Source organism: Ictidomys tridecemlineatus, chromosome 7 (genome assembly GCF_052094955.1).
Source record: "Ictidomys tridecemlineatus isolate mIctTri1 chromosome 7, mIctTri1.hap1, whole genome shotgun sequence".
Classification (NCBI taxonomy): domain Eukaryota; kingdom Metazoa; phylum Chordata; class Mammalia; order Rodentia; family Sciuridae; genus Ictidomys; species Ictidomys tridecemlineatus.
This window is the reverse complement of record NC_135483.1, coordinates 196,854,550-196,878,361: the sequence shown is the minus strand read 5'-3', so window position 1 is coordinate 196,878,361 and position 23,812 is coordinate 196,854,550. Positions and strand designations below refer to the sequence as shown.

The 23,812-nt window shown below is 52.9% G+C and overlaps 1 protein-coding gene across 15 annotated transcripts in view; it reads left to right on the top strand.

The window, feature by feature from the left end:
* Hdac4 (histone deacetylase 4) overlaps window positions 1-23,812 on the top strand; it is a 239,497-nt gene that overhangs the window by 133,731 nt on the left and 81,954 nt on the right. For 13 of the 15 annotated variants that reach the window (XM_078018371.1, XM_078018373.1, XM_078018372.1 and 10 more), the window contains 2 exons: window positions 2,886-3,130; window positions 15,827-15,977. In XM_078018371.1, the coding sequence (XP_077874497.1) occupies window positions 2,886-3,130; window positions 15,827-15,977 (396 nt within the window). The remainder of the gene's footprint in view (window positions 1-2,885; window positions 3,131-15,826; window positions 15,978-23,812) is intronic. The other 2 variants (XM_078018368.1, XM_078018365.1) reach the window with 1 other exon arrangement.

The following is a 23,812-nucleotide window of genomic DNA, read 5'->3' as shown; positions in this document are numbered from 1 at the left end:
GGAACGGATGGCATCTGCATTGAGGGTCAGACATGTGCCTGGGGGCCGGAGACAACGGCCAGTCTGTGCAGGGCGAGCTCCTCCGGCGGTGTCCTCAGCCGTGTGTGCCTGTGTGCCCCTGGCTCTGCTGACCGCTGTGTAGTCCAGTTTGGGCATTCCTTTCAAGATGAAATTTAAATCAATTTGGGGGCTCTTATAAGTTTCCAGGAAAATAGCTTCAAAAACCACTTGAATCAATGCCTTAGGAGCTAGAGCATTAATAGGTTGAGTGCATTGGATAAAAAAAGATAAAGAAAAAAGGGAACCCCACAATAAAGCCTCCCCTCGCTATTCTCACCTCCTGCCCCCCCCCCCGTGGGGACGGCCCTCACAGCACTCCTTCCTTTCCTAGCCCTTCCTAGTGGTCAGCCTGTGCACACTCAGCCATGAAGGGCACATGGCCAGCGTCACCTGGGTGGGGAGGGACCCTCGGGTGCCCCACCAGGCCTCTGCCCCTGAGGAGATGGCGTCCACACCGTAGCCAGGTTAATGCTGCTCCCATGAGGGACTTTGGACGGGAGTCGTGGTCCCGTATAGAGGTTTGTTTCCAGCTGCACAATGTGAGGAAGGTCCTAGTAAGGGAGCGTTGCCAGCTGGTGTGTGGCAGGTGACATTGCTTCCTGAACAGCCCTGTCCTGCCCACCACCTGGAGCTGCCTCTCCCTCCCACCCTCCTTTGGCCCCAGGGCAGCCATGAGGCTCTGGCCCTCGAAGGGGCAGGTGCTCCCCGAGCTGGGCATCAAGACCCTCTGTGACGTGGGGCCCCTGGCTGAGGCTCCCTTTGGTCTCTGTGAGGTGCAGCCTCACAGAGTCCTGTGTGGACACCTGCCCAGAGGGCAGGAGTTGAGGCCAGCAGCATCGGGAGGGCGCCACACCTGCCCCCCTGAGCTCCTTTTCGGCTCTCCCTGCCTGCCGAGTATTTCACTAAGGCGAGCGCGGGAGAACACTGGTGTTTGTGACCAGCACTGTGTACATGGGTTTTATGGCACACTCTACCTCATGGTAGAGAGGACCTCAGGGATGGGAAGGAAAGGAGTGCAGCCTCATTCCCACACATGGGTGAGAGTGGAGCGGGCACTGCTGCTGGTCCTGCCCCTCGGGCACAGCCGAGCCAGGAGCCTGGTGAGACAAGGCCTGGCACCCAGCTCAGACAGGTGCACACCTCACAGGCCACCCTGCCCGTGCACGTGCTGAGGCCTCTGGTCACCTGCAGCTTGCTGTTCAGGGCGAGTCACCTAGTGGACCTCTGTGACCCTGGGGCAGCGGGCCAGGGCAGGAGCCAGGGTGCTGCTGCACCTTGAAGGGAGGACACTGATGCCCACCAAGGAAGCCCACGGCCTGCTTCAGCAGCACCCCTCCCTCCCTCCTAGGTCCCATCCTGTACTCTGCCCAGGAGGCCACTGTTAGTGAGGACACCAGGTGACTCTGGGCAGCACCTGGGTCAGCATCAGTGCTCCCTCCTGTGCCCAGGCCAGCTCCACAGCAGCCTCGGGCCGAGGGCCAGTACAGGGCCCAGCAGTGTGAGGCCTGCATCTGGCCAGGGACCTGCTGCCTAGGCAGTGACCCCAGAAATCCTCTGGACTGAGGTACAGCAGCCACTTACAGCCTGGCCCACCTGGATGGGGAGGTCCATGACTGTGGAGTGGATTTCTGTAGGAACTAGGCCGTGGCCGGGTCAGTGTGAGGCTGTGGCGTCTGGGGCTGGAAGGTCCTGTAGGCTATCAGGTTACTGACCTGCTGACAGGGCTGCACCAGCCTAGGTCCAGAGAGAGAGGTGCTGACCTGCGGGACAAGCAGCCAACCCTCTCTGGGCCTTTGAGCTGCCTGAGCCTGAGCCCTCCCAGGGGAGCTCCTGGTCCCTCCTCTGGCCCTGTGGTCCATGTTTCGGGCTGATGGAGAGAGGTGACCAGGTAGGGAGCCATGCAGGGGATGCCTGCAGGCCTCACCCAGGCCCAGCGGTCGTCTCAGCGCTGCCCACTGGCATCCTGGACCCACACCTGGGGACACTGGCTTGTGGTGAGCCCCCAGCTGCTCACTGCTGCTCCTGGCACGGTCATGTGCCAGGCTGCGCAGGGGGTCCGTGTGTGACGCGTCCCTGGGTTCTGTACCATTTTTCTCATTGTAAGATGGGCTACTCGGGGCCTGAGATGGACTCAGCACTGGCCTCTGGTCAGTCACGCCTCAGCTCTTCCGAGCGGTCATGGGGGTGGTGGGGTGCGGAAGCCAGCTGATGTGCCTGTGCTGCCAGCCAGGGGCACCCTGCGCTGGCTGTGGTCGGGTAAACATGTTTTCAAAAGGGCACTCATGTCGCCATGGAAACTGGCTCCCGCAGCATCTATCTGGACCACTTCTGTGGCACACACTGTTCTTGGGGCTCACACACAACTCTGCAGTGGCTTCTTGGGAAGAGGAGGAAGGGGCGGAGGGGAGAGCGGGCAGTTTGCCCATGCTTGCGCAGGCACGCGGCTTGTTCTTTGGCTGACCAGAGCCTTTTCCTGTGTTTTCCCCTTTATTCATCTCAGACACGACACCTGGCAGGCCACTAGGCTTGGGATGGGGTCCTCTGGGAGCAGGGCCTCTGTGGTGCGGGTGGGGCAGAGGAAAGGGCTGGTATGAGCACACCTCCTGCTCTGAACTTCTGGCCTCTGTGACCTTCGAGTTAGAGGGCTGGAGTCCGTGTCCTGAGCCTGTTGACCCAGGGGCTAAGGTGGGGCTTCGGGACTTCCAGAGTCCTTCAGTCCCCTGGAGCCCCATGGCTGTGGCCAGGGGTTGTGTAGGGAGGGAGAGCACCCTGGGGCCAGCTCTGCACCACAGTGACGCGCTGTCTGTGCTGTGCTCTCCCTGCAGTGGACGTGGCCTCGGCACTGCCTCTGCAAGTGGCCCCCACGGCAGTGCCCATGGACCTGCGCCTGGATCACCAGTTTCCCCTGCCTGTGGCGGAGCCGGCGCTGCGGGAGCAGCAGCTGCAGCAGGAGCTCCTGGCGCTGAAGCAGAAGCAGCAGATTCAACGGCAGATCCTCATTGCCGAGTTCCAGCGGCAGCACGAGCAGCTGTCCCGGCAGCACGAGGCCCAGCTGCACGAGCACATGAAGGTGAGCAGCTGCGGCTCCTGGCCTCCTGCCCCGAGGAGCCAAGACCCTGGGCCAGGTGGCACCTGTCCTCCTGCCCCTGAGGAGGGCTGACACCCAGGGACCAGGTGGCCCTCTGGTGACACCAGCTCTCCTGCCCCTGAGGCTCTGTCTCACTTTGTGGGGTGCTAAGACCCATGGACCAGGTAGGCTTTAATGAGGCCTGCGTGTCCGGGTGTCGTGTAGGATGTGGGGTGCTGAGATGAATGGCGTCTCAGGGCCACAGTGTGGAACATCCTTCTAGAAACACACCTGTGCCCAGGAACATTGCCCAGCCACAAGCACCAGGTAGCACAGTTCCCTCTGGAACCGTCCCAGCCCCTTGCCGTCGGTTTGGGACCTCTCTCTCTTACCTAGTTCTCTACGTGTTTCACGACTGCAAGGAGTTGAGTCTGTTTTAATTTGAAAAGAGTAAGAAGAAAGTGCTAATAAAGACCTCCGTTGGCACTTGCTCTCATGGCTACTTGAGGGTCTGATGAAGGGGGAGTGCCTTCTCTCGGTGCAGTCAGCTCGCCGGGAGGCTGGCCGGCCTGATGTCTGTGGCCATGAAGTGCTGGCTGCATGAGCGCTGCGCGGAGCCGTGGCAGCCGGAGTGCACAGTTGATGCTGAACTTACATAGGCCCAGAGCCCGCCCAGCCAGGTTGCGTAAGTTATCCTTGCTGTGTGACAAAGCCACCATGCTGCTGAGCGGCTTTGGCAGGAACCACACATTGCCTCTGCTTCTGGGGTGAGGAGTCCAGGAGCAGCCAGCTGGTGGTCCTCACTGAGGGCCTCAGGAAGTTGCAGTCTGCGTCAGTCAGTCTCATCCAGAATGCTGTGGGGACCATAGTGTGAGGGTGTGTCTCAAGCTCCTCTTGCCACTGTGGGCAGGAGCCTCAGGTTCTCACTGTGGCTGCTCCCAGCATGCAGCAGCCTTCCCGGAGACAGATGGCCATCCAGAGAGCCCTTGTTGGAGATCCTGGTCTGGGGAGTGGTGCCTTAGCCCTGTGCACGTTCCTCCTATTCCAGTGCCTCTTGTGCACTGTGGGTGGGTCCTGGACAAGGGCTTGTCTGCGGGCCTCCTGGCAGGTTGCTGGGAAGCTGCCATCGCTGCTCTCTCCAATAGTGCACCCCAGAGCCGGGCTTTCCCTGGAGAAGGGCCCTGTAGCAGCTCCGAGGCTCCTCCCAGGGGTATGTGCTTTAGAGGTGGTCCTGGGAGCTTTGTCCTTGGCCCTCCCAGCCTTAGGAGACGGGTCGGGGAAGCTCCCTTCTGGGCCTGAGCTGCCCAGGGCCTTGTGATCATCTTCTGCTGTGTTCAGCAGGCTTTGGCAGCAGTAGCTGCTGCTGCTTCTTGCTCCTGGGTCTGGGGAAGGTGGTTGGGGGCTCCACAGGCCAGGCCCTGGGCTCTCCTGATATTCCTCCTGTCTGGCAGGCCTGGGCCTGCTGGTCTCTGTGCCATGCACAGAGCCGACTCACTGCCCACTGGGAGTCTGACCATGGGTGTTGTGCTCAGCCTCTGGACTACGGGACTGGGAGAGAGTCTCTGCGGCTGGCCTTGGGCAGCAATGTGTTCCAGTCGGATGGCACAGTCAGTGGAAGTCATTCCAGGAAGGGCCTGCAGCTCTTGTGGTGGCCTGGACATGCTGGCCTTTGGTAACTAATTGGGAGCAGTCTCACCAGTAAATAAAAAAAGTTGTATGTGTCAAACTGCATTTCTGTGACCCCTAAAAGCAAAAGGTTAAAATGCAGCCTCCCCTCAGGCCTCCCTGCACATGGCCAGCCCCACACAGAGCCCAGCCTGACTCTGCAGAAGGATCCTGGCCTGGAGCCACCACACACCCACTCCAGTCTCCTAGAAATGGGAAGGTAGGGCACCTGCTAGGGCACAGGCCAATGTGTCCCTGCCCTGCCACCGACAGGCCGGCTGCTGCCTCGCAGCTCTGGGCCACCCTGTCAGCCCGGTCGTTCCTCCTCGGGCGGGCCGTGAGGGCACTTGTGGCACTGGCTTCCTTGCAGATGCTTGCTGAAGTGGGCTTTCCCTGCAATCTCCTGTCCTCAGCCCTGTGCGGTGGGGCCCCTGCCAGCGCCCAGGAGGGAAGATGGCAGGGCCCGTGGGGAAGACGCTCCACGCGGTGTCTTCCTGTGTCGGTTGCATTGGCAGCTTTTATAAGGCAGTAAAAGAGAAACTCAGAAATAAAACAAATCCTGCCAGGTGGGAGGGTCATCGGGGCAGTCCCAGGAAGCAGGACACAGGATGAAGACCCTGGGTCGAGGTTGCTCGAGCTAGGTCCCACCGCCCTCCCCTCCTGCCCGGGGATTGCCTGGCTGCTCTGAGCTGGAAGCGGGCTCTCCCACCCGGCCTCCCTCAGCACCTGGGGTTTAGGCTGGGCCGTGCTCCTCATGGCCACCACACTCCTGGGAGAGCCCCCGATCTGCAGTGCGGGCCCTCTGAGAGGGCAAGAAAGAAGCTCAAAGTTGTATTTCTCTTTGCATTTTAATCATTTATTTTATTTTTTCATTAAAATGGAGCTCATAAAAGCCTTTAAGCTGCAGTCGCATCATTGTACGAACACTCCTTTGTTTTGATGGCTTAAACTTGTTCCATTCCTCAATACTGCTAGCGAGTGGCGCGGAGTTCGTCAGACAGGTTTCTTGAACACACAGTCTAATTAGTGTCATGAAATCATCAGTGAATTTGAATAGAAGTTCATAACTGGAATGGGAGTAGTTTTTCGGATGTAACTCACCTTGTTAATTTGGGTAAATAAGGTCTGCACGAGGTCGGGCTGCTCAGGTCACCTCCCCACCCCACCCTGTCCTGTGCGTCCACTGCCATTTCTCGGCTCTTCACGTATTCCACCTACCCTTTTTGGCTGAGGAACTCGGTGTTTGCGTCACTGTGACAGTGTGCATGTGTCACAGCTGAGCCCCCAGCACAGCACGGTGACTCGTCTTTTCTCACACAGCTCTTGGTTTTCCTAGAGGTGATGATTTCCCACTTTCCTATTTACTGACACAGATACCTGTGTGCAGCCTGGAGGGAGTGACCAGGAGCCCTGGGTATGCTCCAGAAAGGAGCCCTGAGCTGGGAGCAGTGAGTCACAGTGTGTGGGTCCACAGGTGTCCTGCAGAGGGAACGGGGCAGGCTTTGCAAGCCTGAGAGGGGCCCCTGAGCTGCTGAAGCCCAGGCCGCCGGGCACAGCGGCTGCTGCAGGCCCCAGCCAGGCCCAGCCAGGTGTGCTTGTGTCAGTGGTGGTGGCTGCTTCTCCCAGAGCCCGGACCACGCTCCTGGCCTTGGTCATCGGCTGGTCTTAGAGGGCTCATGCCCTCTCGGCTCGGTCCTTTGCGTTTTCTGCATTCCTGTGCCTGGCTCGTGGGGTTGCCGCCGCTCGGAGGCGCCCTGGGGCTGCGGTTTTCTGTCTCCCGTGGCAGTGCTGGCCTTCTTCTCATTCCAGCAGGGGTCTCTTAGGACTAAAGGGCACAGTGCAGGGTGCACTGTGTGCGGTCACTTGGTTGGTAGTGCTGCTGCAAAGTCATCTGCTCCTTCTCTCCTCATTCTTAACACAAGAACTGCCACCGCTGTCCTGTGCTCATCAAGCCTGTCTGCAGCCCTCCGTGTCCTGGGCCAGCACCACACACGTCAGCTAGAACCCCACACGGGGCCTATGTCCGCCAGGCCTGCTCTCCCCCACTCACTGCCCCTGCATCCTCCCAGGCAAACCTCAGGACCATTGCCCATGCCATCTCCACGTCACGGTGGAAATGTGTTGAGATTGCAGCTCCTAAGAACTTGCTAACATGGATCTCCACTCTAGGAATATGGTGTCACCAACTGAGTTGAGTGCTTCTGTTCTTAGGAAAAGCCTTTCTATTTTCTCATATAATGCTCATGGATTTTATGTTTTTATTCTTGGGTACTTTTTTGCTAAAAATGAAACTATTTCTTTGGTTTTCCCGGCTCATTACTACAGTGTATAGGCAAGCCCCAGAGTTCACTGTTAACTACCAATGCATACAATTTCTTGCGAGTCCTAATAGTTTTTAATTAGTTATTTGATTATTGTATGTTTTCAAGTAAACTGTCATCTGCAAATAATAATTGTCTCCTTTTTTGATTTAGCTGTATTAACTACAATTTGCATAACCATGTCAGGATCAGAGTTACCTGTGACAACCTCCCTGTCCCCCGTGTGAACAGCACCATAAATGGAAGCCTGAGGAGTGTGAGCTCAGCTCTGTGCCTCTACGGGGCACCCCTGTGCCAGCAGGGCAGGAGGATGCATCAGCCTCCAGCTCCTCCCTGGCCAACAGCATTGGGGTCTCCTCCTGTGACTCGAGACCATCCTTAGGTCTAGGTTTGTCAGAGCTGCTGTTCCTCATGTGGGCCTAGTGGCCCCTCGGGGGGGGGCGGGGGGGGGGGCTGGGTGCCCGAGGCACTGTGCCATGCCGACTTACCTAGAACGAGGCTTGGTGTCTAGCCTGTGGGACCCCCATGTGGCTCTGCCCTGTGCCCTCTTCATGGGGGCGTGGAGAGGAGTGTCTGGACTACACAGCTGCGTGGCGCAGCCTGGGTATGCGTGAACCCAGCACGTACTTGGAGCACTTGAACAGCAAGCTGGCCGAGTGAGGAAGATCCAGGCCTGCATAGCTCTGTAGGCGCACGACGTGCCATGTGCTGGACAGTGCCACCGAGGGGAGAAGATACAGTGGGATCTGTCTAGTCCGTGGGGCTGGCCATGGGCAGGACAGTGACCAGCAAGCAGGACGGCTCTCACTGAGTCAGTCTTCCCTGCAGTGAGAACAGGGAAGCCTGGCCTCAGATTATGCAGTGTTCATCCTGCTGTTAGCCAGAGTGGCCGCTGGGTCAGACTCACCACCTCTCCTGGAAGAGTGGGTCCACAAGGCACTAAGCACAGTGGGAGTGCCCATCAGACAGACAGAGGACATGCTGGCTTCTGGAACCTCCTTCCAGCACAGTGAGGTCCTCTTTCTCTTCTGAGTGGTCACATTTCCAGGGCCCATTTTCCCCTTGTGGCTGCCTGTGGCTCTGTGCCTCTGGAAGTTTCTCTCTTGCATTTCTGCCCTAGTGCCTCCAGGGAGGGCCTGGGGAACACCAGCATCTCCTGCACACAGGGAGAGACAAAGCCCTGTTCCTGTGGCTGGTGCCCCCCACTGGTGGGTCACGGCAGGGCAGGCCCAGCAGCAGGTACCTCCACACCGTGTCCTGTGGCCCTTGCACTCTCCTGCCTTTGGCTCTGGTCAGCGGCTCTCCTCTGCTGTCTTTCTACTTGCAGTGACATGCTCAGCTGAGCAGTGGCTTTGTCAGCTGTTGTTACTGGGATCAGACGTCTGGGCTGTCCACTGCTTGAGTGCGTTTAAGAGAGGGTGTGGGGGCAGGTGTCGGTTACTCCAGGCTGGCCCTGAATAGCAGAGGAGCTGCTCTCCACAGCTCTCTGTGGGCCTGGTGGCACATGCCTGTCATCCCATTGATTAGAAGGTTAAAGCAGGAGGATCACAAGTTCCAGGCCAGCCCCAGCTATTTAGCAAGACCTTGTTTCAAAATACAAAAGACTGAGATGTGGCTCATTGGTAGAGTACCCCTGGGTTCAATCCCCAGAACCAAACAAATCACGTGCTCTTTTCCTGGGTTCAGGGGTGGGAAGGCATTTGCAGGGAGGGGAGGGGCAGGTAACCACAGGCTGGCTGGGGTCTCCAAACATTAATCTGCGCTGGTCACCAGGAAGAGTATCACCAAGGTCCTTGGCTCAGGGAATCTAGGGAAGGATTTAGCAGCACAATCTATGTGGGGCTTCTCTTGAGCCAAAGGATGAGGGGGGCATGGAGGGGCAAGGGAATGGGGAGCCAGGGACGATTTCAGGGGTGACCCTGCTAAGTTGTATGTAGACATTCAGTGCATGGAGGCCTGGGAACCCTCAGCCAGGAGTCCTACCTTAGGCCTGTCCCCCCGGCCCTAGAAGGCCCCGTCTCGCAGCCCCAGCACCCACACGGAGCAGCTCGGGCCCAGCACCTCCTGCCCACACGGAGTGGCAGTGGCACAGCAGGGTCTTCCTAGTGCCTGGCCCTGGACGGCTCCACATCTGTCCAGTTCACTGTGGGCATCTCAGTGGCACCTGCTTAGCACCAGCCCATCCTCCCGGCAGGGTATTGTCGTGTTCTCCATTATTCCCTCAGAATTGACGCCCTCGCTGCGAGTTGGGGTGTGTCTTAGACTGCAGTGGGAGGGAGACCCGCCCTGTAGTCCTGGGTGCAGCCTGTGACACTCATTCTCTACTGCCTGTCCCCTCCTAATAGCTGGTGCCTGGGGAAATGACAGTCCGCCTGGGACCTCTTGCTATGTCAGTCCCCAGTTGGAAGAGTTATACTGGTCCATCTTGCACTCGGGGCTCTTACGGCCTCTCCTGCCAGGGCCGAGGGCACTGGTGGCCACTCTGGCACCACCCTGGCTCCTTGGTTGCTGCCAGGCGCTCATGGCCCACGAGAGCACCTCCGATGTCATGCCTCATGAGTGTCCTTGCCTTGCACGCCACCTGCTGCGTGTGGCTGTGTGCAGATGAGCAGCAGGAAGGCCATGGTGGCCGTGGGGGCAGCCGTGGGGCCTGGAGGAGAAGGGCAGGACCTGTGCGACAGACGGTGCTGAGCTGAAAAGCTGGAAGGAGAAGCTTGGAGCCGAGGGCTCGGCAGGCGAGGCCAGAGGACCTGGACCTCAGGACAGCCGGCTGCCCTGCTGCCAGGCCCCACGCCCCTGCAGTGCTCCCCCTGTCCTTCCCTCACCCTCACCCTCACCCTCTGCCCTGCCTGGCCCAGAGCCTCGGCGCCAGGCATCTGCCCTGCTGCAGGCCTTGTCGTGAACTCTAATGCTGAATGGCACTCCTGCTTATCTGTGTGACCCCCGAGTGTCCATTTTCGGTGGGAACAGCAAGTAAGCGATGTGGGGTGCTGGTCACTGCTGGCTGCTGTGTGGGCAGATGGGAGTGTTTCCAGAGCCCGGGCACTAGGTGCCATTTCCACTGGAGTCACTTATCCAGAGAGTGCAGGTGGAAATGGTTCCATAAAGAACAACATTTTAGTCCCAAATGCTCCATGAAAATCCACTGTGGCCAAATGGCACATATTTCCTGGGTCAGTACCAACCTGTGCCTAGGGATGATTCTTATTTATTTCCTTGTTCTGTTAAAAACTGTGTCCTGGCAAACAGGGTAACTGGGCTGCCCCAAGCTCACCTCAGAAGATAAGTGAGGGGAGGCTGAGAACCTCCGTGGTCTCTCCCAGGACGGCTGCAGCGCTGCAGGTTCAGTGGCCTCCATGCTTGAAATGCCAGTCCACTTCTGGGTGGAAGTGGAGTCACGTCCTCGCTGACTGAGCCGCACCCAGGGATCCCCTGTACTCTTCAAGAACGCACTTGACGTCTGCTTTCTCCTCAGCATTATCTTTCTAAAGTGATGCAGTGAAGTCAGTAGTAAGAACAGCCATTAGCTTGGATCCCTCTGGGATAGCAAGCCTGGGACCTGTACAGGATTGCCAGGCTTGGGGACAGGTGGGATATGAACCACGACAGGGCTGCTGTTGGTGCAGGCCTAGGCTGGACCTGGCTGCCCTCTCCTGGATGGTGATTATGTGGATCAAGAGGGCACAGAAGACCTCATGCGTTTACTTATCTTGGGTGTCAATCAGAGATACTGGGTCATATGGACAGAGGGCCTGAAGGTATCCCCTCCCCTGCCCTGCCCTGGCCAGCCTGTACCTAGTAGCTTTGATCCCTGGGGCAGCAGCTTCTGTACTCTCTTCACCTATCACTAGTCTGGGGCCATCCTACCAGCAAATCAGAGAAGGAAAGCAGGAAAGGTGGAAGAGCCCTTCACTCTTGACTCCATGCATGCTGAACAGCAGGCCGAAAGAGGTATGCAGATGTGTGAGGTGGCACTGAGAGGAGAGGTCCAGGGGTCAGTCCTGAGGGGCTGGCAAGTTGGGATGGTGTGGAGAGAACATGCCTGGTGCCTGCCTAGTGGTTAAGTGCACCAGAGCACTGCTGTTGGCCAGCTTATGTGAGCAGATGAGAAAACACTCAAAGTTGAGTTTGGTTTGATTTTAAGTCTGAGCTTTTAATTGTACAGCTAAACTAGAATATAGATGATTTTTCATGTTTTTTTTATTTTTCACAGTTGCTACCATGTACCATTAGAAAAGCATGTTTATAATCACAAAACTCCACAGTTACTATTGGGGTCTCTGTGAGCATGGCTGCCGACCGACCGTCCTTGGCCTCTTAAAGCTGGCTGTGGCCCTCAGAACAGCCTGGCATGTTTGGCTGCAGGACCTGCCCCACACACCCACCCACAGATGGAGGTGTGCCTCCCTATGGTGCCTGCCCCAGGTAGTGAATGGCCATCGGAGACCCTGGAGCTCGGCTTCCCTGAATGGTCATGGCCTCCACATTCAGTTGGAGTGTTCGGGTTCAAGCAGCACTGTGGGCAGTCCTTATCATAACTGAGTGTGATGCTCTGTCAAGCACATGGTGCTTTCATTGAACTGAACTTGACTGGTAATCAATCACTGAGACTCAGTGATTTGAGTGGTGCTGAGTGCCATAGCTGAGTTGGAATGACACATGGCATTTTTGCCAGAAGGAGTGGTTGAGAGGTGAAGCCAGCAAGCCATTGAGATGATGATGCTTATGTTAAGCTGTGTATTCAATTGTATATAGACCCTGCTGTCTGCCTCAGCCTGCTACTTTGGAGTTCTCCCAGGGATTCCCGGAGAGTTCTCATTGGTTGGGGAAGTGCGGGAGGAGGGATTTCCGGAGGAGGGATTTCTGGTTGGTGTGGTGTGTCCCAGGATAAGGCCACATGCCTGGTGTTCCCAGGAGTTGGGAAATAAAGTTTGTTCCTGCTTCAGTGGCTCCTGATTTGTGCCCAGCCAGACCTTGGCATTTGGTGGTCTGTGCGGGGAACGCCTGAGGGTAAGTGATAAGGTAAATCGCTCGCCCCTGAGGGAAGGCGAGAGAATGGGTGACCCTTTCAAAAAACAATGTGTTCTTGTTTTGATTGTTTTGTTTTTGTTTCAAGCTGCCTGTCCCTAGAACTTTCTCAGGCAAACTGGGGAAAATGGTTGGCTCAAGGGTTGAAGTTGTTCGGGCCCTGAGGAAGAGATAGAGATAGACCACAAATGCACATGTCAAGAAAATAGGAAAATTGATACAACGATTTTTTGTTCTGTTTTTGCTTTGTTTTGCTTCGGTTTTGTTTTGAGTTATCTGTTTGAGTTGCGTTATCCTTGTAGCAGAAATATGGGGTCAGAAATTAGCAAAAAACAAACCGAAAGAATGTTAAGTAAATTGTTAGAGGAAGGAGGCACCCCAGTAAAATCAAGAGCAGTCAGGGCATATGTTGATACAATACAAATGTAGCCCATGGCTTTTTAAGGAGGAGTTGTTGCATATATCACAGTGGGAACTCTCCTAGAATCCTGGGAGAACTCCAAAGTAGCAGGCTGAGGCGGACAGCAGGGGTGCACGGGGGTGTGGGTGGGTGATCAGAACTGTGCCACCTGGTAAAAGCCACTCTAGAGCTCTGGGAAGCCCTCCAGGTTGTTCCTCTGTGTGGTAAGGCATGCGGTGGAATCCCCGACCCTGGTGGATGGCTTTACCCAGCACACAGCACAGGCCCAGGTGGACTCTGCGTCTGCACCCGTGCAGGTGTTTGTTCTGACGAAGTACTATACCTAGGCGTGTGGTCAGTAAGAGCATGATCCCCATGAGGCCACAGCTGTGGTGTCTCTTAGAGTGAAACTGTGAGAAGGGCCATGTTTTGTCCCCCTTCTCATTTACTGTTTGGTCACAATACTATAATTTGGATTTCCTACTAAAAGGTCAGGAAATCCCACTGTCTTGGAGTCGCCGGCAGCATTCCGGAGCTGTCTTCAGGCTCTCCAGACTCGCCAACTCAGGGCAGCAGCAGCCCACCTGATCAGAATTGGCTGTGCACTGCTGGCAACACCTCGTGCCCATCAGGACCCAGTTTGGGGACTGGAAACCTGCTGGGCTTGGTTCCTGCACCCCATCTAACTGTGCTGTGTCTCTCTGGTGTTCACTCGACAGCCTCATCTTGGTCTTGGGTGACATTGAGTGTCTGTGAGACATCCTCCTTCAGCGACATCTTTCAGGGGGGAATCTCCCCTGGCAAGAGACAGCTTACGCAGCCTGCAGGTGTCTCTGCACCCCTCACCCGCCCTCCCCAGCAGCCTGCAGAGGTGGAGAAGGGAGGTGCTAACCCTTGGGGAGCAGGCAGAGCCAGGCTTGTGGCCAGGCAGCACAGCCTGGCTCCTCCTGTCCCTGTGCTGCTGGGTGGTCCTTGGAAGTCACCGAAGGATGTGAACCAATGCTTGCTTATTTCTGTCCCACTGTCCCCAGAAGGCCATGTAAGTGAGTGGTCTAGAAGGTGAGTTTTTTCTGTGGGGAAGGCTCTAGTGTGCACACAGTGCCGGTGACCTCAGGTGGCATGGAGCAGGGCTGGCTCCTCTGGGTGAGCTGCTGCTGGGTGGGCGTGAGCCCCTTGGCCTTGTGTGGCCCGACCAGCTTCGGGAGGCAGCTTTCTCACAGGAAGGGCACGCCTCACAAGTAGCGGGTCTCCCCAGTTGGCACTGTGTGCGGAACCTCTCCCTGCCAGCTCTCCAGCTCTAGCTTGGCGCCTATCTGCCCCACACTTCAGCTATTCTGTCCGCATGCTCCCAAACAAACGCTGTCGGCTAACAGGGAGCAGACTTGGCCTATTCTCTCAGAAGAACCCTGGCAGGCCCCCTTGGGTAGGGACTGCAGGGCCTTGCTAGTACCAAATGCCAGCCTGCTCACGGTGCCTCATAGATCCTGCTGTGTGTGATCACCGCTGTGACTGGACAGTTCTGGCTGGGGCCCAAGGTCCCACTGAAGAGGGGCTCTGGCGTCAGGCCACTTCCTTAGCCATGTGGACAGCACAGACGGAGAGGCCAGTCTTCAGGACAGCCCAGGGAGTCCAGGTGAAAGTGTCAATATTGAGGACCAGGGCGGGCTTTGGTCCCAAGCTGCCTGTGGAAGGCGTTGTGGCCCAGGGGTCTTCTGTGGCCTCCCTTAAGCTGGACTGGCAGGGGCAGGCTTCCAGCACATTCTCTCTGCACCAGGCCTGTGTAAGTTGGTGGTTTTTTAGCTTGTTCATTATTATTGCCAACTCCTGTGGTTTTGCTGAAAAGTCATTTTTCTGGCCCCTACCTATGTGCCTGGGCTGTAGGCTTTGTCTGGGGGATGGAAGGACGACACAACTGCTGTCCCTATTCCTTGGCATTGTTGTCATGGCGTGACTTGGATTTCCAGACCCAGACATGCTGGTAAGTGACACATGGAATTCCATCAGCAGAACCCCTGAGCAGCACTGCAGTCTGTCCAGTGCCCGTGCAGCGTGGGAGCTGCTGGGGCCACCTCACTCGCTGTCAGTCTTCAGCAGGGCAGGGCTCAGGCCAGGCCTTCTTCACAACCTGAACCCTCCTGGGAACACAGGCTCAGCCTGCAGAGTGCCTAGGGCCAGCTCTGACTGGAATGCCTTTGGGCACTCTCCTCAGGGTGGAGGGCCCCCAGGGTGACCCTCTGGAGCTGGCTGGGCAGGTGCAGCGTGGTGCAGTGCTCGAAGATTGGCCTGGCCCCTGTTCTATGGCATCACTCGGCAAGATTTGGGAGATATTTCTGCATATACCATCTCCTGCCTGTGGGTCCTGCCAGAGGTCACTGTGAGGGGCAGCATCCACCCAGAAGGGCAGCCGTATCCGCGTGTGCAGCACCGGCACGTGTGTGCATGTCTCATACTTGCACACAACCGAATGGCTGCTCCCTGCACACCCCACTTCTCCCTCCCTTACTCCGCCATCTGAGCTAAACAGTCTCCACAGGAGGCTAGAGCCCCACTCTGGACCCACCTGCTGGGCCAAGACCCTCACACACTTTGTCTCTCCGTGCCTCAGTTTCCCCCAAGGTCACCGTGAAGACTTGGTTCTGGAGGTAGAGTGCTCTGAAGGGCCCTGCCAATCTTGGTGCCATCGCCATGGCCCTTGATGGCTGCAAGGTCGGTGATTCGTCCCCATGTTGACATGGGGGTCTCCTCACAGATGCCACAGGCCACACTGTGCCCAGGTGCCGACTCACCGTCCTGCTACCCCTTCTTCCTCAAGGGGAGCACGGCCATCAACACCCCAGGAACATGGCTGCTAATGCGACAGCGATGGGCAGCCAGCCTCAGGCCTAGGTGGAGGGTCCAGGGGGAGGTGGCGGCGGCCCCTGGGAGTCCACGTGCTGCAGAAGCAGAGAGCTGACCGTGTGGTCTTGTTCTGCCTCCCCAATAAGTAAATGGAGGTGGAGTGTGGCTCCTAGTGAGGGCGAACATTTCCCGCTTACTTTTGATGACTTGTGGGATCCCTTGTTCTGCTCACCTGCTTGTCATACCCATGTTAAAGGTGACAGCCGTTCATATGTAGTCACCTGTGTGTCAGGAACAGGACAAGGAGCTCCTCCCTTTACCTCTTGTATTTTCATTTCATTTACTTCCTATGAACAATGGGAACTTGTTAAACTTCTACCTAGTAGGTTGGGTGCTCCTGGGCGCTGGGGGTCCCTGCGGGCTGACGCCTGTCTCCTTCGCCCACAGCAGCAGCAGGAGATGCTGGCCCTGAAGCACCAGCAGGAGCTCCTGGAGCACCAGCGCAAGCTGGAGAGGCACCGCCAGGAGCAGGAGCTGGAGAAGCAGCACCGCGAGCAGAAGCTGCAGCAGCTCAAGAACAAGGAGAAGGGGAAGGAGAGTGAGTGCTGTGGTGGGGCTGGGCTGCGGGAGGGCGGGGCGCAGCCGCTGGCCCCTTGCTATGGGGGCTGGGTTCCCTAGCAGCAGCTCTGCAGGGGACGTGCAGGGTGTCAGTGAGCTGGCTGATGCGTGGTCCTCCTGAACGCGGTTGAAAAGGAGCCTTTCCTCAGACAACCCGTTCCACCCAGGGAGCGCCTGGGACCCTCTCAGCACCTCCTCCAGCCAGCTGGGTGTCACCCCTGGGCTGCAGAATGACTCTGTCAGAGTCTGCCAGACTCTGCTCGGTGCTGCTGCCACCTGTGCTGTGGCTGTCCTCTAGCCTCATCCTGTGACAGGGACATGCAGGTGTGTGCTGCTCCACAAATTCTGTGCAGCTCACTGAAAATGCACTGTATGGCTCTCCGACGCGTGTTTCTCAACAGACGTATTTTCAACTTAAAAGTTTTTGAAAACTTCACCCTTTAAAACTCTTAATATTGAGCATGTATCAAAGAGTATTTGTAAAGTGCAGGTAAGGTGTACAAGAGCACAAAGCAGAGTCCGCTGGTGGCCACAGGCAGTTGAAGGAGTAGTCATTTGGCTTCCCGTGAAGTCCCCTCTGAGCTTCCCTGTGCCCCGCCCTACTGGAGACTGTGGTCGCCCCCATGCTTGGTCTCCTCCTCCCAGCGTCCACCACTGCCATGTGCTCCCTGGGCGGGAGTGCAGGCTGTGCGCTGGGGCTTGCTCTCCCCTCCAGTCCAGTGCCATGCTGTGCAGGGCTGTGCAGCACCATTGACAAGCCTCGCGCTGACCCCCTCTTCTCCTGGCTCTTCCCACCTGGGGGCTCTAGGCATTTGCTGGTCGCTGGAGTGCTACTGAGGGACCTTGGGGGTCTCTTCTGAGCATCTCCTACAATGGCAGAGTACAGCCACAAAATATTCCTATTGTCTGATTTACGGACTGTCCTTCTGTCTAAAGAGGAGCAAACCAAGAAATAGACACTAAGGGATTTATTGTGAGGACTTGCTGTCTGACGTGGGGCCAGCCAGGCAGGTTTGAGAGCCATGGAGCAGGCTTCAGATGGCCGGGCCTCTAGATGGTCTGGCCTCTGGTGATCAGGACTCCAGCTGGACAGGCCTTTAGGTGGACAGGCAGCCAGATGGTCCTGACTTCAGGAGCGGCAGACTGGAGCTCGTGGGCACAGCCGCGGGCTCTGCCCACAGCAGGGTTTTGTCTTTCCGAGGGCCTCAGTGCTGTGCAAGGCTGACTCACATGACCGCAGGCACAGCCAGCCCCCACTTCAGTCGCGTCTAAGAGGACTTCCTGGATAACGGGGGTGGCCTAGCCAGTTGACACATTTGAAGACCGTCCCACCAGGTGGGGCTAAGTCGCGATCCAAGGTGCTTGTACCTGCCCTGAGAAGCAGGAAGGCTGGGCACAGGAGGAGTGCTCAGCGGGCGTGGCCTTCCACAGAGGACCCTGAGGATTCCTGGGCAGCCCTTGCCCCAGGCATACGACAGGCAGTGGCCTTGCTGGACCGGGGCTTCTCATCTGAGGAGAGGAGTCCAGAGGCTTTTTATTACCTTTCAAAAAGGTCTCTTGTCCATTTTCTTTTTTTTTTGAAGAGCCAAAATGGTTTAGATGTGAGTTGTCCCCCATGTTGGAAATCTGGGGAGCCTCAAGGAATCAAACCCAAGCTCAGAAGTAGCTCCATAAGGCAAGCTACTTTTAAAGATGGGCGAGCTACCAAGAAATCCAGCAAGCCCGCAGGCAGTCCCCCGTGGTCATGCCTAATGCCGCTCTGTCCCCCGCTCGGATAGGAGGAACCAGTGCTACAATCTACACGACTGGCTAATTTTAAGTTTGGGAGGGCAAAGGGAAGGGCTACAGTTAGAATGGCTGTGACTGGATCTTACCTCCCAGTTAAGGCTGAATGCTGTATTCTGAGGCGGGAACACAGAACTTTCTCCTTCTCACTAGTCCCCCTTTTTCTTTCCTACCTTTGGGTCTCATTTTCATGTTTGTCCTTGTGCCTCTGGCATTGCCATCCATCCTAGACATGTCAACGTTTTGGGGTGGAAGTGACCCTCGGTAATGAGCTCGCCCCTGGCTAGTCGTTGAGATGGCTGTCCTGATGATCAGGAGCACGCGGTGAGGCCCTGCCCAGCTCCGTTGTGGCTGGTCTTCTTTCCAGGTCTTGATTAAAATCAGGTGGCAAGTGGCCAGGGTGGAAGCGATGAGTCGCCAACTCCAGAGGGGGAGTCTGAGCAGCAGCTCATAATAATCATACCATAAAAAAAGACAGGTGCTCTTACAAATCGTCACGTGTGGTTGAAGATAAGGAGACCTGCCAGGTGCGGTGGTGCGCGCCTGTAATCCCAGCAGCTCAGGAGACTGAGGCAAGAGGATCTAGAGTTCAAAGCCAGCCTCAGCAAAAGCAAGATGAGCAAGATGCTAAGCAACTCAGTGAGATCCCGTCTCTAAATAAAATGCAAAATAGGGCTGGGGATGTGGCTCAATGGTTGAGTGCCCCTCTGTTCAATCCCTGGTAACCTCCCCCCCCCCCCAAAAAAAAGGAGTTCTGGGTCTTAAACTACAATGTTGATGATTTCATAGTTACCCCTTTCACTTAACTGGTCAGGGTGATTGCTGGAGTCAGCGAGGTATCCAACCACCCTGTAGGTGACGGTGGTTCTTCACAGCAAGGGTTTTGCAGGACCCTAGCAGGCAGCAGACACAAAGCCTTACCATGATACAAAATGAAGTTAACAAGACCAAAAACATAGTGTATGATAGAGTCAAGAAACATAATTTCTATACACTAATATTTATTGAGTATCTGTTTTACCTCCACAAAATCCGTATCAACTTCATTACATAAAGATTCTTTACAAATTTTACTTTCTTTTAAAACTCTTGTACAACCTTGAATATCTTTTTTGATTTACCGAAACCCTTGCTTAATTTTGTATTATATTGTTTGTTTATTTTTGAGATATTCCTTACAACAAAAACATCTCTTTTGAACATGATATTAAATGTACTTAATGCTGGTCTACTTTGGAGCCTTCTTAGCATGGAGTAGGGTGACAGGCAGAAGCGCACTCAGGGGAGGCGGGGCTCTCGACCGATTTTATTTAAAGTGCTATACTTTTGAAGCTGATCTTTGCCTCTTTCTCTTTTTTAAAATTTATTTTAATTAGGTATATATGACCGCAAGATGCATTTTGATTCTTGTACACCATTGCAACACGTCTTTCCCCTTCTCTGGTTGTACATGATGTGGTCTTACATGTGCCTAGGGCAATGATGTCCATCTCATTCCACCTTCTTTCCTGCCCCCCCATGCCTCTGTCTTAACTTTCATTTTACAAAGTTCTCATATGTTGTTTCCCAAATCAATCTGAATGTCAGGTAACATAATACAATATGTCTGAAAAATGAATCCAATAGAAAGGCTAAGAGCGTTCCTAACTTAAACCATTCTCAGATTCTTTTTATTACCTTTCAAAAATACATTTAAATGCCCATCCCTGTGTTAAGAGTAACACAAATTTGTGTGTGTGTGTGTGTGTGTGTGTGTGTTTTGATAACAGGTTACCTTTGTCCAGTCTCAGAACATTAAAGACATAAATAAGTCCCCAGTTAAATTTGCTATTTCTGTGTAAATCTGAAGGAGATTACAGCCCACTTTAGTTTGCAGAACCCCGTGGGGAACGTGCTCTCCTAGGCTTTTAGAGGTGTACATGTTTAGGTGCCTGGCAAAGCCGGCTCAATCCGTGTTTTATGAATCTGTCCAGAAGAGAATGGATCCCCTTAATGCCGCTCTTTTAAGGGGTGCGTGTGTGTTTTCTGGGGCAGGTTAACTCCTCCTTAAACAAAGTCTTGGTCACGCAGCATGGATCATCTTTCTCAGTGTCCCTCTGCCCAAAGGGCCTCACTCACTTTTAACTCTCCCAGGAGAGCGGGCTTTGTCTCCTTTCACCGGGAGGCCTTGGGAAGGAAGTTGCTGCTTGCCAGGTGAGAATGTGCCCGTACATGTACTCCTGCACCACAGGTCCTACCCAGGAAAGGGCTGCGCAGCCCGGCTTATACAAAAACAAACTCTGTCCAGTATTTTGAACATGAAGGGTGCTGTATTTTGCTGAATGCTTTTTCTGTATCTATCAAGATGATCATATGGTTCTTATCTTTAAGTCTGTTGGTGTGATGAATTACACTTACCGATTTCCATATGTTGAACCAACCTTGCATCCCTGGGATGAACGCCACTTGATCATAGTGCATGATCTTTTGATATGTTTTTGTATTTGATTTGCCCGAATTTTATTGAGAATTTTTGCATCTATGTTCATTAGAGATATTGGTCTGAAGTTTTCTTTTAAATGTGTCTTTGCCTGGTTTTGGATGATATTGGCCTCATAGAATGAGTTTGGAAGTGCTCTTTTTCTATTTCCTGAAATAAATTGGAGAGTATTGGTATTAGTTCTTCTTTAAAGGTCGTGTAGAACTCGGCTGTGTAACCATCCGGTCCTGGGCTTTTCTTCTTGGTTGGTGGGCTTCTGATGGCATCTTCTATTTTGTTGTTTGAAATTGATTTCTTTAAATTGTGTATATCATCCTGATTCAATTTGGGCAAATCCCTAGACTCTGGAAATTTGTCGATGCCTTCGATATTTTTCTATTTAAGTGGAGTACAGTTTTTCAAGTTAACTTCTAATTGTCTTCTGTATTTCTGTGGTGTCTGTTGTGATATTTCCTTTTTCATCATGTGTGTTAGTAATTTGAGTTTCTCCTCCTCTTCATTAGCATGGCTAAGTGTTTGTCAATTTTATTTGTTTTTTCAAAAATAACAGGAACATATCTCAACATTATAAAAGCTATCTATGCTAAACCCCAACATCATTCTAAATGGAGAAAAATTGAAAACATTTCCTCTAAAAACTGGAACAAGACAGGGATGCTCTCTTTCACCACTTCTATTTAACATAGTTCTTGAAAGCTTAGGAGAGTACTTTACCATTTGGGAGCAATTAGACAGATGAAATAAATTAAAGAGATACAGATAGGAAAGAAGAACTCAAATTAGCACTATTTGCTGACAATATGATTCTATACCTAGGGGACCCAAAAAATTCCACCAGAAAACTTCTACAACTAATAAATGAATTCAGTAAAGCAGCAGGATATAAAATCAACACTAATAGATCCAAAGCATTTCTGTATATCAGTGACAAATCTTCTGAAAGGGAAAGGAGGAAAACTATCTCATTTACAGTGGCCTCAAAAAAATAAAATAAAATACTTGGGAATAAACTTAACGAAAGAGATGAAAGGATCTCTACAATGAAAACTACAGAACCCTAAAGAAAGAAATCAAAGAAGACCTTAGAAGATGAAAAGATCTGCCTTCTTCTTGGATAGGCAGAATTAATATTGTCAAAATGACCATACTGCCAAAAGCACTATACAGATTTAATGCAATCACAATCAAGATCCCAATGGCATTCCTCTTAGAAATAGAAAAAGCAGTCATGAAATTCATCTGAAAAAATAAGAGACCCAGAATAGTAAAGCAGTCCTTAGCAGGAAGAGTGAAGCAGGTGGCATCACTGTACCAGACCTTAAACTATACTACAGGGCAATAGTAACAAAAACAGCATGGTATTGGCACCAAAATAGGGTTATAGACCAATGGTACAGAATAGAGGACACAGAGACAAGCCAACATAACTACTCTTATCTTATCTTAGACAAAGGTGCCAAAAACATGCATTGGGGGAAAGATAGCCTCTTCAACAAATGATGCTGGGAAAACTGGAAATCTTCATTTTGGGAGCAAATTTTTACCACACACACCAGATACACCAGATAGAGAACTAATCTCTAGGGTATATAAAGAACTCAAAAATCTTAACACCAAAAAACTAAATAACCCAATCAATAAATGGGCCAAGAAACTTAACAGACACTTCTCAGAGGATATACAGTCAGTCAACAAATATATGAAAATATATTCAACATCTCTAGCAATTAGAGAAATGCAAATCAGAACTACTCTAAGATTTCATCTTACTTCAGTCAGATGGCAGCTATAAATGTTGGCAACAATAAATGTTGGTGAGGATGTGGGAAAAAGACACATGCATACATTGCTGGTGGGACTGTAAATTGGTACAACCAATATGGAAAGCAGTATGGAGATTCCTCAGAAAATTGGGAATGGAACCACCATTTGACCCAGCTATCCCTCTCCTTGGTTTATACCCGAAGGACTTAAAATCAGCATACTATTAGTGACATAGTCACATCAATGTTTATAACAGCTCAATTCACGATAGCTAGACTGTGGAACCAACCTAGGTGTCTCTCAGTAGATGAATGGATAAATAAAATGTGGTATATATATTCAATGGAATATTACTCAGCTTTAAAGAAGAGTGAAATTATGGTATTTGCCAGTAAATGGTTGGAGTGGAGAATATCATGCTAAGCGAAAAAAGCCAATCCCATAAAACCAAACGCTGAATGTTTTCTCTAATATGGATGCTAATTCCCAGTCAGGCAGGGGTGGGGGGCACTAGGGAAGAATAGCGTTACCTTAGATTAGGTAGTGGGAAGTGATGGGTGGTAAGGGGAGAGGATGTGGGGATAGGAGAGGTAGAGAATGAAACACATGTTATTGTTGTATGTATATATGTGACTACATGACCAATATACTTCAACATGTATGCTCAGAAAAAGGAGAAATTACCCCATTTATGTATGATATATCAACATGCATAAATGCATTCTACTGTCATGAGTAATTAAAAGAAATTAAAAATTTTTTAAAAATATACAAACAACAAAAGTGTTGGCGAAGATATAGGGGAAAGGCACGCCCGTACACTGCTGGTAAGACTGCAAATTGGTGAAGTCAATATGGAAAGCAGTATGGAGATTCCTTGGAAAACTGGGAATGGAACTACCATTTGACCCAGCTATTCCACTCCTCAGTCTGTACCGAAAGTAAAAACAGTGTCCTACAGGGTTCTATAAACTCTGATGTCCACAGCCACATCAGAGTTTATAGAAGAACAATTCACAATAGCTAAACTGTAGAACCAACCTAGATGCCCGTCAGTAGATGAATGGATAAAGAAAATGTGGCATATATACACAATGGGATATATTACTCAGCAATAAAAGAGAATAATCATGGCATTTGCAGGTAAATGGATGGAGTTGGAGAATATAATGCTAAGTGAAGTTAGCCAGTCCCCAAAACCAAACATGAATGTTTTCCTGATATAAGGAGGCTGGTTCATAATGGGGTTGAGGGTGGAGCAAGGAGGATTAGAGGAACTCTAGACAGGGCAAAGGGGAGGAGGGGAAGGGAGGGGGCAGGGGGTAGCAAAGATGGTGCAGTAAGGTGGACATCATTACCATAAGTACATCTATGAAGACAGGGATGGTGTGACTCTAATTTGTGTACAACCAGAGAAATGAAGAGGTGGGCTCTATGTGTAATATGAATTATAATGCATTCTGCTGTCATGTATAACAAATAAGAATCAAAAAAAAAAACCCTGTGCTTCCCCCCCTCCCAGTCGGGCTTCATTGAGGGGCTTGGAGCCCAGAGATATTTTAGTGGGTTCCCCGCTGTCATTTGTAACCAGAGGCTCCTCTGGCCCCTTTCTTACCCTAGGCATATTGGTATCCAATGGAGGAGCCCTTTCTATCATTTTCTTTAGGTTTCCTTGAAGATCCCTTTGCATAGGTGCCAACAAAACACAGGTGGACTTTTATTTCCGTCCCTCCCAGGCATTGTATACCATAAAGGCATTGTCAACTAGTGGTGAGGGGTTAGTGTCC